This window comes from Acartia tonsa, chromosome 3, assembly GCF_053477335.1.
Source record: "Acartia tonsa isolate MP-2025a chromosome 3, ASM5347733v1, whole genome shotgun sequence".
NCBI lineage: Eukaryota > Metazoa > Arthropoda > Copepoda > Calanoida > Acartiidae > Acartia > Acartia tonsa.
The window spans coordinates 21,990,940-22,004,989 of NC_137262.1; the positions used below are offsets into that span (position 1 = coordinate 21,990,940).

At 31.6% G+C, this 14,050-nt stretch overlaps 1 protein-coding gene across 1 annotated transcript; it reads left to right on the forward strand.

Moving 5' to 3' along the window:
* Positions 1-3,648: 3,648 nt before the first annotated feature.
* Positions 3,649-13,463, forward strand: LOC145313628 (uncharacterized). Its single transcript, XM_080153114.1, has 12 exons — positions 3,649-3,869; positions 8,394-8,510; positions 8,907-9,010; positions 9,175-9,316; positions 9,511-9,552; positions 9,844-9,883; positions 10,253-10,356; positions 10,659-10,806; positions 11,038-11,133; positions 11,504-11,665; positions 12,205-12,280; positions 12,637-13,463. Exons 1-12 carry the CDS (start codon positions 3,787-3,789, stop codon positions 12,717-12,719), a joined length of 1,197 nt encoding a protein of 398 aa, XP_080009240.1. The 5' UTR covers positions 3,649-3,786; the 3' UTR covers positions 12,720-13,463.
* The last annotated feature ends 587 nt before the right edge of the window (positions 13,464-14,050 follow it).

Consider the following 14,050-nt stretch of genomic DNA (forward strand, 5'->3'; position numbering starts at 1 on the left):
ATATTCTAAAATATTTATTTTCAACCTTGATTCTTAGTTCGATTTGACACAAATAAGAGAGTTATCTCGGTAAAATTAATTCTTAAAATGATAGTACTTTCATATTAAAAGTGTTGTATTCGAAATCTATAATTTCGCTTTAATGGATATTTTATACTAGTTTAAATATTTCATATGATCTTTCTAATGAAATAACTCATCAGATATTAGATTTTTTAACAAAACTAAGTGTGCCCAATCCATTTGGTTTGTCCAGATTTAGTCGAATGGAAAATGAACATAATACAAAAATATAATTGTATATCAATAAAATATAATCTACATTGCATTTCCCGGTGTTTGCGAGTGAAAAAAAGTGTTTTTTTTTCTGCAGAAAAATTCCGCAATGCAAAAATGATTACGCAACCTCTTTGACGCATTTAATTTGATAGGACCCGGACAATGCGTCAAAATTTATGACGCATAAATTTTAGTTTTTTTCTCACAGCGCTGCTACCTTCTTGCTCGGCCCTCAAACAAATAAGGAAAATTATTTTTTGAAGATGGAAAAAGAGTTTTTAAGAAAAAACTTTTATATTGAATTTGAGATTCAATAAAATATCAGATAGGTGAATCAGCCAGTTTACAAAGCTAACATTATTGAACTTTGGTCTGGTCGTTTTAAATACATTTTTTACAATAACAGAAGCACAACTTTATCATCAGGCATAATTAATGTTATTTAGGACCCAATATCATGACATAGTATGTATTGTTGAGATAAATAACATCATAAAACATAAAACCGCAAAAGGTAAATAAAGTTATCATTGATTTCTTAGTTATTAAAAGCATCTTTTTTTATATACATATAACATACATATATGATGTTATTCTTGTTCTTCACAAAACGTTATCAAATCCTATCCAATATCTACCCTTAAAAGACGCAAATATTTGTAAAAACAAGGATGACAACATCCATAAAAGCGAAGCTCTGAAACGTTAGGACAAACGAACATTATCACTTATAGTGTCAGAACTGAATAATCAGAATATAAATGTATAAAAGTCGAACGAAACAAAATTGTAAGTAAATCTGCTGAAAAACTGCTTAAATACAGGATATTGTTTAAGGACATACTTACATTTTTAGGACTTTAGTAAAGAGATGCTTCGCTTATAATATTGTATTTTGATGTTATAGGAATTAGTATTCCAAAACTCAGAACAATCGGATAATTTTATCACATAAAAATAAGTTGTTTTAAAAAAATCAACATGTTATAATCTAGTAACGATTATAGAGTTGCTACGCTTTCTAAATTGTACCTAACCACTACAGGAATCATCATGCAAAGTTTGGAATCGATTGGACAATTCTAAACTGTTTAAATAAACGAAAAGAGCTAACTGTCTGTGACGGAAGGACCGACCCTAATTATAGAAAAGCTTCGCTTTTAAAAACAGGTATCGGTCATTTAGTTTTAGGTTTCTGAGGGAGTTCACCAAGATATGAATTGATGATTATTATCCTAAAATACAAATTCTTTAGAATACAATATCCTTTTCACATCCCTGAAGATTTTCGGATTTATAACCAACATACCAACTATATAGATAAACTACCTACAAGATATTTAGCTTTAATTAGCGGTTTCAGCCTTTTTTTCTCAAGAATTTGGGGATACAAACCAGGACGTCCAAGAGGAGGGTTGGATGAGGGGTTTCAAAGACAAATACTATGTGTGTATTTATCCTTTAGTTACTGCTTAAGGAAGAGGGAAAGAAGGATTTTAATGAATATTCTATATACTTTCATATTAATCTTAATTTAGGTGTTATACCAAGGATCTGTTGTTGTTTTACTGCCTTACTTTAACCCCTGTAACAAATAATTATCATACACACTTGCCGCTTCCCAGAGGCAACCAGTTTCAGTAGAATTAAGGAGACAAATAAAGTTATATCTATTTTTTTACCAATTTAATAGCGATAACTTTAGATAGATATGAGAGTATATATTAATTTATTAAGAACATAAAAAACGAATGTTTCTAAGAGATTGGTGTATTCAACTGTGATTTTCATGGTAAAATCATCAGGGGCGCCCAAGCTTTTTTTTTGGGGGGGGGGTAAAAAATTTTAGGGGGGGGGGGGGTAATTCGTGTTTGGGGGGGTAAAAGCGCGCCGAAATTTTTTTTTACCCCCCCCAAAATTTTTACCCCAGGGGTAAAATTTGATTGGGGGGGGTAATTACCCCCCCTAAAGTCTGTTGGGGGGGGGGGGAAATACTCCCCCCAAATCTGTTGGGGGGGGTAATTACCTCCCCCCCCCAAACAATCCTTTGAGTGGTTTTAGGCTATTTTTCTCCTCCCTTTTTACCCTATAGAACACACGAGTTCTTAGATGCTAAGGGCGCCACTACTATTCAAATATATAGTAGTATCTCATTCTTTAGAACATAAAAATACAATAATTAACTCACTAACCAATGAACCAATATGATTATACTTTAAAGTGAAGCGTCTTTTAGGTCCTGGTAAGTTTTATAACTAGTTTTGAGACACCCTGACATCCTCCCAAAAGAAATCGCCAATAGAAATTCTTTTTCATTATTTAATGAAATATTTAATTTAGTTAGGTATCTATTTTATGGAATCTTCAGTGCTTTACAATTACATCATAGATCCCCGGGATGGTTTTAGCCCTTATAAAGGCCCAAGCAAATAAAACATGATCAAACTATTAAATTTTTTGTCATCATGTTTAAGAACTGTTTTAACTGGTTGGACTATATTGGGGTATAGTCCCTTTTGTGGCAACGCTCTTTAAGGGGCGTTTCTTCGTTTTTTTCACACAAGCTTCTCTTCTATTTCTAGCCCCTGCGGGGGGCCAATTGCTTAACCATGTGGGGCAATCACCTAAACCAATATAACCTATCCTAAAATAAACTATCAAAAGCCATTTTAAAAATACGACGAATTGCCCCTTAAGGTTGCCACGATGCAAATTATGTAAAAGACAATAAAAAGAGAGAGAAACTAAAGAAAATTGGGATTTTAACAACAATTAACCAAAACAAAAATATATTCAAGATCTGATTTAATTGAAACATTAGGATATACTTTTCATTAACTATTAGGAGACCAAACGAGGAACATAAAATATATTACACCTCAAGGCTCGAGTCACACTATGACTTTTTTTAGGGGGGGGGGGGGCGGGGATTACTCCCTCCCCACCAAAAAAAAAATTCTCAGTAAAATTTTTTTTTAAGAACATTCAATTTGGGGCGGGTAAATACCCCCCCCAAAAAATTCTTTTTAAAGATCATTTATTTTGGGGGGGGGGGGGGTAATTACCCCCCCCCAAAATGGTTTGGGGGGGGTATTGTTCACAAAATTTTGGGGGTGACGACGGCACCCCCAAAATCGTTTGGGTTCTAATTACTTAGAAATGGATTGATAGTTTTCAAAAAAAATGATTTCGCTTTACGTCGATAGACCCTTTTATTTCTAGGCCTTGCGTGCAATCAGCGCGTGATCAAAATATCCTACTATTTATTTTTTTATTTATACGGTCCACCGAATTTTTAAATTCAAATCACAGAACCAAATTACTGAAACAAAAGGGGGGTGGTGTGTCAAGGAAAGGGGGAGGCGGAGGAGGGGTAAGTAAAAGCAACAAGGGGGTTGGAAAACTTTGCTTTTATCATTTAGTTTTAATAAAGCCATTGAAGTAGATAAAGCAATAAGAAAGCAAGATAAACTTTTGAGCATATGATTTTGTGAAAAATTCATCAAGATGGGTTTTAGAAACGAAACTTTATTTGCTATATTTGTTATAGTGATTTTAAAGTTGGATATATTATCTGCTTACAGTTTTAGGTAAAGTTCTGCTTTATTTCAAAAAACTAGTGTTTTCGCCCCTAGCTTCTAAGACGTGATGGGAAGTGACCCCCCCCCCTCCCATTCTTGTTTAGAGTGTTATATTCTTTGAAGAGTAGAGCCCAATCGGTTTAGCGGTTACTGATATTTTAAGCTGTATATGGACAGACAGACAGACATCGTTTTACTTTGTATTATAGATATCATATAAATATCATATTTATTGATTTATAAACTTTCCCACAAAACAATGACATGAAATTGAGGGGCAAAATGGCCATGGATTAAAATTAATTTGTTTTTAATAGTTTAAATAACTAAAATGTAAAAAATTATTTTGCCTATATTCATAAATGTGATAAATAGTATTTGTTCAGCTGCCTTTCTATTCAACATGATATCTCCAAGTAATAAAACGAAAATTACTTAAAACTTCCACTAAGTCTGTCTTAAGGGATAGACAATGGAAATTAGAAATTGCTGTACATCCCCTTTGATGAAAAACAAAATTAATGATAAAAAAATCTAAATTTAATAATTGTACATGATGTTTTAAGTCAATAAAAAAGAAAACATGATTATAATACTGTGTGTACTAGTGTAATTAACATTCAAATGTCCCCTTCCTCCCTGAAAGCAAATGACTGTTCGTACACTTTACATAAGATAACTTATATTTCCCTTACAAATTAGGCCATCCCTACATATCCTATTCTAATATTTTTGTTTTTCTGCTGAGATTCCGCTAACTTTTTTTTTTGTTGCCACGTATTTAGACAATTTGGCTATTTTTGTGTCCCCATATTCCCTCATATAAGAAGCCATATATGCTAAGCTAAGCATTATGTAGTGGTATTGGCCAGTACATCTTTAGGGAATAATTCAGTATTCATATAAGGTTCATTTTCTTTTTAAAAGCTGTTTGATGTGTAATAGTTGGCATAATTGTTCATCCAAAATCTTTTGTTATTAATATTTAGTCTGTCAATAATTGGTATTTAAACTTTAATTAGATAAATTGACTGTTTAATGATCTATTTGAAACAGAAGATAAAGAAAAAGTTACTAATTATATAATTTTTTATATTTAGGATTTGAAAAGGTGCTGCTACTAGTTTATAAGTAGTGTTTTTTTTTCAATATAAATACAGCAGACAATATAGCATTTCTAGGCAATATTCTAACTCATGCGGGTGGGGAAGAAGGAGGTGTTTTAGCCATTAGGAGGGGGGAAAGCAATTTTCCAAAATGTCACCTTCGGTTCGCACGACACTGCCTATTTTTGATCTTGAAATTGTAGCCGTATTAGAAAATGAACCTATTTATTTTTTTCTTTTACTGTCTGTGGAAAACGGTTTATATTACAATGCGATAAATAACTATTATAAAGTTTCCAATTTATAAGTTTAGATTGCGTAACACGCGCTATTTGTTCATAATGAACTTTTGTATCTAACCAGTTACAGAGTTATGTAAAGAAAAGAAAGCGCAGTAAAACGCATAACCAAGAAGCATAGTACCACAGCTTTCATTCATGATGTAACTCTTTTAAACAGCGCTGTTTTCTATAATTGAGATCGGTCCGTCAGTCAGTTGGTCAGTAACCCTGTGAAAGAAATGGGATTTTTTCGGCTGATATTTAAGATAGACAGCTGAATTTTATTGAAGATTTCTATGACCAGTGCGATGCTAGTCTCTACATTGTGTATCACTTTGTTTATATCTCCATGCTACGCTACTTATGGATGATATCATCCTTGTTGTCCAAAAAAGTTTCGCTACATTAAAACCTAATTACCCCTGTCGAAAAAAATGCATCTTGTTTGAACAACCAAAATGTTAACAACATAATTTCCATAACTGTGAGATTTTAATCTTAACATAATTATATTCATTTAATGCAAACCAAATTCAAGTTATCATATGTGAATTAATAGCTTAAAAAAACAAGAATGACAACATTCATAAGAGAATGGAAAATATAAAGATCAAAAGTTTAAGGTAATTTTTTTTTAATTTGTAGCTTAAAATATGAGGTATGCATAAAAAGAATGAATAAAAATTATCATATGAAACTAACTGCTTCGTCCCTACCATCTAGGGGCTCTGTATTCAAAGGTGTGTTGGATGAGGGGGGGGGGGAATTGAATCAGAATCTCTTCCAATTATTAATAACTAAAATTTGAATTATAATTGCAAATTAAAACTTTATTAATTATTTATAAGAACAATTTTACAAGGAATCAAAGAGATTTTACTTTTGCTGAATGCATTATTTGTTTTAAATTGTGTTCTGAAAAATAAATTAGAAAGCAAATATATATTTGGTGAGAACCACAAAACATTTCAATCGTGGTTGTAATACTAATCTAATATCTTAGTTTCATTTTTAACATTTGACATTGAAATATAAAACACCAGATAATTAATTCTCAATGCCGAAAGATCCCTCTAACCGCTGAATCGATATGACTCTCCTCTCTCCTTTACAGATATTTGCTAACAATGAACATAAAAAGGCTAGTAAGAAAGAGGTAAAATTATGAAGTAGCTCTGCCCCAAATATCCAATAGTCCCTACATTTTGTTTTAAAATTATGTAAAGAACCCATTTCTGCCAAAGGCATTCCAAAAATGCCATCTTATGAAACGATATTATTATATCAGAACTAAGCCTCTTATATATGCTTATAATAAAGTAAAAGGATGTTTGTCTGTCTATGTGTCTGTTTGTTTGTACCGAATTCTCTCGGTAACCGCTGAACCGATCGGGTTCTCCTTACCAGGGTGGTTTCTCATAGGTTCCGGAAAGGTTTGTAACTATTTTGGGGGAGGGTACCACCACCCTCACAAAAGAAATCACAATAAATCGAAATTTTTATTTTAAGTATATTTGAACAAAAAAAAAACATTTAAAGTGCCACTAGAGGCCTCTAGGGGCGTAGTTGCTAGTACTTCTTATGGTAATAGAAATAGAAGAATAGAAGCATATTCTGAACCCTTTTTTCGTCAAATCTAAGAAGGAACATTTCTAGCAGACAAAAGTATTGTTTACTTTCGACTCAAGCTGATGTGGATTCTTAAGAAATTATAGACTCGCTACTCGATAGTGAGGCAAAATTATTTTTGTGAAAAATCATCCAAAAGCACATTAATAATCTACAAAAATTAAACAAAATCATATGTTAATAACCCTTTTAAGATTTTATTTAATTTTTGTAAATTTTTTAATTCGATTTTGAAGTATTTTTCACAAAAATAATTTTGCCTCACCAGCGAGTAGCCAGCCTAACTTTTTTTTTTAAGAATCCACCTCGTTACTAAGCTTTCAAATTTAAACGAAATTTTTGGGCAATTAATTTTGATTTCGCAAAGCTTTCTACTAAGAAAATATACTGTTTACAGCTGACTTTTATCTAAGTGTGAAATGAAAAAAAACATGCATTCGTAACAAGATGTGTACAAAATTTCAACCAATGAAATTAAATGTATGTACCGATGCGATTCTCCTATTGGCTCAATCAGACATTCCCTCTCTTTCTTAGTACCTTTATTCTTATGGTAACAATATTAAATCTGGTTTAGTTTGGGTTTTTGTTGACAGCAAAGCTATTCTACACATGAAAGAGTCTGCTGCCAGCTGTTTAGTGGCTAGCTGCATTTATAGTTATCTTATTATATAAAGTGGTAAGGTTGTTTTGTTTGATGCTTAAGATCCTTATTACTACTAAACTTATAGAGTCCTGCTTTTTTGGAAGCTTCCTTACGTCTCCGGGTGGTTTTAGGCAGTTTTATTTGTTTCTTAGAAGTATAGTTTTGTGCTATTTTCTGTCACCCCTTCGAATACAAAGCCCCTAAATGCTAGAGGCACAACCGCTAGTTTGTTGTCAAAGTATTAAACCATTTCTAAGTATAGATCAAAAAGATTTTTAAAAAGATTTTCAAGCATATTTCAAATATCAACCCAATTATGATTATTATTTTAGAAAATTTAACTATATTGATTTTTATCTTAAACTAGTTTTTTGATGAAAATTCTCGTCCTTGTCTAATTGTTATCAACAATCTGTACAGTCTCTTACTTATGTAACAATTATCAAAATTTTCCTTCTTTAAACTTATGAAACAAAATTCTTGTATATTATATTGTTACCATTTAAAAGCCTTGGCTCATTTGTCAATTCCAGCCGTCCAGAATTTATATGAACAATTATCAGTCATTGCCTTTCATGTTTTTTAACTACTAAAATCTGAAAATATCTGCAGCTCTAAGCCAGCCAATCATTGAAGGCTAGGTGCCAAGATATCCTAAAGTATTAAGTTTTTTGCCTGAAGCTTAAAAGTTTTTAAAATATTGAACGGATTGATTTCTTCTTTTTCCCGGGATGGAATAATTTATTTAAGTTAAAGCCTTTTGAGGGTTTAGGCTATTTTTTGTCCGTTTTAATGTGTATCTGAATGTCTCTGAAAGCTAGAGGCGCAGAAAGTGTATTTATGGATTAACTAGCGAAATGTCTAAATTTAGGACAAACAACGCCTTCGTGTACTATGAGCTGTTGGACACGCCCAGCCAGTTATCCGCTCCTCTCACTCAGCCGGTCAACTTTGCTTCTCCTGCTCCCAGTTTTAATCCAAATACAAGGTAGGAACAACATTATTTTAGGTTATTTTCTTGGCTTGGCGCCTGCATTTAGCGGCATGGATACAGCTTATGCCGTCATTAGCATATGTAAATTTAAGTCGGTTTTTTTGTGTCTGTAGAAGTCGCATCTGCCTAGCCCGTTTCATTTGTCTATTTTTTTGCCTCAGCCAAAAAGTAATGAATTAAAACATGCACCTTTTTCAATGTAAAAATCTATATAAATTAAGAAATTAAATTAGTAAGGTAGTCAAATTAAAGTTTTTATTTAATAACGATTATCTACTACGAAATTCTGTCAGTGTTCAGATTTATTGAAATAATTGCAATTCTATTGAGAAATAGCTGCAAAGGTTTCGTGATTTTTTACAATTAAAATGATCCTTATCTTATACTTAGGAGAAAGAAAGCCTTGCCTACTCAGTCCCTGAAGCCCCCCGCTATCCAGCCCATCACTGAAAAACTTGTTAATCCTTCCCAAGACTTCTTTCCTAATGATAATGGTAATCAAAATAAAATTTAGATAATAATATAGTATGCAAGCATATGCCATATGTCATAAATAAAAACCAAATTTAGTGATAGTATACTTTTTAATTCAATAAGCAGTAACATGTTGTAATTGTTGTCAATAGAGAAAATAAGGCAAGTTTTTATTTTATTTTAGTGTTTCTTGATGTTAGTGATAGCAACCTGAAGAAAATGTTTCCACCAGCACCTGTCGTCTTTACAGATAATAATCCAGGCAGATCAGCTGATTTAGTTGATGTAGGTTTCACCAATACTGTCACACCTAGCTCAAACATTAATCAGGAAAAAAAACTCAGTTATACCATTTCATTTACTAGTTTCAGAACTTGTTCTTTATTTTTTGTGAAATGATTATTATGAACTAGGTTAGATTAAGATAGTTTTAAATTTTCATAGTGAGTGTCTTGCTTTCAATTAATAGAAACTTATATTACTCCTTTTTGCTATATTATATTTTTATGAGATTTTTGTGTCAGCTAACAAGTGGCTTTGTTGATCCTGTCAAACCAACAATAGGAATTATTGGTTAACAATATCAAATTTTACTTTTTCTTACATTTTATTACATGTGTTAAACCTATCTGGGAGTTATTCATTGTGTTCTATAAGCTATTGATAATTTTATATGAAAGTATTATACACGTGATAATTTTATTTTAGATTTACTAAAACAAGACTTACCTTTTCTTAAAACTAATTTGACTTATAACCTATTTTTTATTTATATATAAATCAGATTGTATAATAATTATTATGATCAAGTTTATTAAAATAAACTAATGACGAAATTTAACCTAAATTATAAAGAGTTGAACAGAGGCAAATTTCGTCGGAACAGAAACAAGGTGGAAATGTGAAATTTAATCAAAATAGAATTTGCAATTTTAATTTTATGAAAGCATTGTAAAATTTACTGTTTATGTTCATTTTGGTAACAGCAGGGTCACAGTAATAGAACAATAAACAATTAAGTATTTTTATAAATGAAAAAACTGACTTACACTGACTTAGTAATGTTGGGACGATTTATTTAAACATTTGTTGTCCCCCCCCCCCTTCCTCAGATAACAGGAGGAAGTTCAATGAAATACAACTATTGATACTTTTAGATACATATCAAATTTCCATTTTGTTTATTTTACAAAATTGTGTCTAAAATTGGGCATAATAAATAATCATGCAAAAAAATTCAAACTCACATTTCTAAAACTAAGGCAAGGAAAAGGATTTCCAAAGAAAAATTATTCCGCAACCACCAACTCCCAGTTGAAGAAACACAACGTCATGTTTCAAAACCAGAAACTAATAGAATAAGATTTAGGAGAGTTAGATACACGAAAGAATGATGTTTAATGAAAAAGTTAATTTTTTACTATCTTTTATTTTCATAAACCTTAGTTTTGTGATAATTATGCGCCTTATGAAAATATTATACATTTTGTATATGTATTATTTTTTTGTAATGAACATTTGTTTATCATATTGAAATTTAAAAACCATAATAAGTTTTTCTTTTTATAACGATGACAAAAAAATTATTTGATTGCATAGTTTTGTAAACCGTCAATAGCACATTGTATATATTCCTGATCACAGCAATTCATTGGTGTATCTGACCTGTAGGAAACCCGTGGCTAATCAACAATTCTTCCATCTTGGTCCCTTCCAGCCTACAACAACCACAACTACTGTAGCACCTATCATAGAAGTTACTAGTTTCAATAACAATTTAGGATTTAGACATGGGAAGGAAATTAAAGAGACCAAGGTAAATAAATAATTTTATATATGGTAAATGGTGAAGCTATTCAATAATTCTTCGTTTATCCTTCCATAATACAAATGTTTTGTAGAAATAAGTGGTGACTTTTTAGATTTATTGATTTATGTTCAAGTGATTTCCCAATGACATATACTTACTAACAGAGACTTATAGAGCATAATGTCCATCCTTTTCAAATTTAGAAGAAGAAAAATTATAGGACTGTGTTATTTTCAGGAAGAAAAAGTAGCTGATATTCTTGCCAGAGACCCAAGATTTAAAAAGTTTTCAGAAGCCCTGTTCTTTGCTTTTGGAAATGAAACTGATATATCTGTAAGTAATATTATAAATGACGTGTGTCCAAACCCAGAGAGAGGCTGTTTATTACACAAGTACTCAAAGTTTTACAATAACGTTTTCTTATTCGTTGGCTTATAAATTTTGGAGACTTCTACTGAATTTTGATTGGTAGGTTTATTAAGTTGAGTGTTTAAACATTTCAAACACAAATTTTAATCCACAGAAAGGTTAATTTTGTGTGTCATCATTGGGGATGTACATCAAGCCTTTGTCTTATCCCTGTACATCCCTGGTCCAAACCTCAATGTAAAACTCTAGAACAGACAAAAAGCTCTTTGTTTGTAGACTATTTGTACGTCTGAAATGATTATTTTGTTTAAACTTACAAAAGATATTATTTTAGGCTTTGTCTCCCTACACAGTGTTTGCTGCAACCAATGAGGCTTTTGATGCAATGAACAATGAAGAACTTCAACAAATGGAGGACAAATCAACTGCCGCGTCAATTTTACTCAAACATATTGTCGTCTTCGATGATGTTGAGATCCCCTATGGACAGACAGCGGTAAATATAAAATGTATTTTAAATATATTTGATCCAAAAAGTTATGCATATCTCTATATTACTAAGGTAGATAGTCCTTTGCAGAAAAATATTCATCTACATATTTTGTATATTTTTTAGCAATACTTTATCCTATTACTAGCGGTTACGCCCCTAGCATCTAGGGACTCTGTATTCAAAGGGATTATGGAATGGCCTAACACCATCCCAAGACTTATGAGAAGCTTCACTTAAAGGATGACTATATCGGTTCAGCGGTTAGCGAGATCCTTCGCTACAGACAAAAATAATCTTGCTATTTTATATAACAGGATATAGAGAAGTACGGTTTTAAGATTTCAATATCTGGTTAACGTATTGAGTTCTCCTTTTTAGGGAAGATACACAAAGGTCCTGTAAATACTAAGTTCCTGAATTCTAAGAGCGCAGCTGCTTGTATTTATAGCAAATGTAAACTATAGTAAACAGAATAAATCTTTAAATGTCTATCAAGTTACTAATGACAGACCAATCCAATTAAGAAATTTTGTTATTTTTAGATCTTATCTGTAGCAGATACAGAAATTGGATTGGTGAAACCACGCAACCCAAGACAAACTACAAAAGTTAGAGTTGGTGAGTTTTTAAGATTTTAAGTTATTTATGAAGCGCAGTGTTATATACATACAATCATTTCCTTTCGCACTAGTTTCTTTCCTTAACCCCGGTTACGGGGTTCCTATGCCTAGCCTTGCGGGGCCTATATTTGCGTTGCTCTAATTAACTTAACCTTACCTGAAGTAATAAACAAACAAACTAAAAATCAAACTCCCCCCCCCCCCTTTAATATTTATTCTAAAATAAGGAGAAAGTACTTTGTGTACCAATGCCGTATCATTTATACTTTTCAAGTTCCTCATTTTTATCTTAAGCTTTTGTAATCTATCTCCTTTTCGAAATTTATGTGGAAGTATATCACTTTCTTCTTTTAGGATCTAAGAGAGGCCAAATTCTGGAACAGGACATAACTGCTATAGATGGAAGAATTCATGCAGTTGACTTCTTATTTCTTTAATCAAAGCTAAGGTTTAGAAGAACTTCTTGGCATTATGTTTTACTGTAGAACAATTCGATTAAGCAATTTGAAACTTTTAAAACCATATAAAGGTGATATTGAAAGCATTATTCTAAAAATTTCAAAAGATAAGAGGCATTCATTTGTAGATTTGAAAATTTTAACCATTTTTTTGTATTTGTTTATGCATGAATGTATTATAATTATTATTTAGTTTTAAGCTCTGCATATAGTTGCCAAATTAATGTATCAGTATAAAATAAGAATAATTATGAAATTGCAGGGATTTATCACAGTGTAATAGATTTAATTTAATCTTTCTAATGATTAAAGTTTCAAAAATATTTTAAGTAAAAATAATTGTATTTACTATAATGGGTAAAAATTGTGTTAAGATTATTTTTTTATTTTCCTCATTTTCTGGAATCCTGATCAAAATCATGAGGGGGAAATATTATTCAGCCGAAACCTTGAAATACCCGGCTAAATGAAAACTTTTTAAAGTAACAAATTTCCCTTTCCTATGCACGCCCCCTGCGCCCTTATAAACATATGAACAACCCGCCATACTTGAAAGTAATTAACTCATGAATATATAATATGCAATTTTACATAAAATCAATGAATAATTTTCATGATGCTATCTTTTTCAACCTAATTAATAGTACTTTTTATACCAAAATATTGTAAATTTGTTTGAATTAATTAAATCATTGCTCAGCAGCCTAACATGTGAGAGAAAAATAAGAAGTGGATTGGCTGCAGTTCAGTATTGTTGGCTTTTTAATGTCGAGTCCCAACAGTATTGGCTGCTTCAGCTCATAAAAAAATATCGCGGTTCATTTGTTCATTTTTTAATACTCGTGGCAGTAGATTCATCTCCCGCTAACGATAGTAAAAAGGGAGGATGGATCGGATGCATTTTATTGAAAAATAGAGCTGCGGTTGCCGAGCCCTGATTTAAATACTCATTCCATTGCAAAAAACGCGATATTCAGTTTGTTTAAATATTCAATTAATTAGGTTTTTTCAAGAATGTCGAGCGTGGGAAAATTTTCAGAATGTGGGAACCATTTAATTTTCATTTAAATGGTACATATGTTTTTCATTTAATTTCATTTTTAGGACCCGTGGGAACTTTTTTTTAACATGGGAACCATTTAATTTTCATTGAATTTCATTTTTTGGAAGTGTGGGAAAAAACGGGAGAAAGAATATGTTTTAGTATAAAGAAATGTTCTATCAGTTTCAAACCTTTTCCATTCGATAGATCATACTGACTTTGGAAAAACTGTCAGACCGATTTTTGAAATTCAATCTGTGAAAAAAGA

What these genes read in the sequence shown, in the direction of transcription:
- LOC145313628 (XM_080153114.1), top strand. Translation starts at nt 3,787, where the DNA reads ATGGGTTTTAGAAACGAAACTTTATTTGCTATATTTGTTATAGTGATT. An exon ending in CTTCTTTCCTAATGATAATG is followed by an intron (nt 9,011 to 9,174) that starts GTAATCAAAATA and finishes ATTTTATTTTAG; the next exon opens with TGTTTCTTGATGTTAGTGAT. An exon ending in AGGAAATTAAAGAGACCAAG is followed by an intron (nt 10,807 to 11,037) that starts GTAAATAAATAA and finishes TGTTATTTTCAG; the next exon opens with GAAGAAAAAGTAGCTGATAT.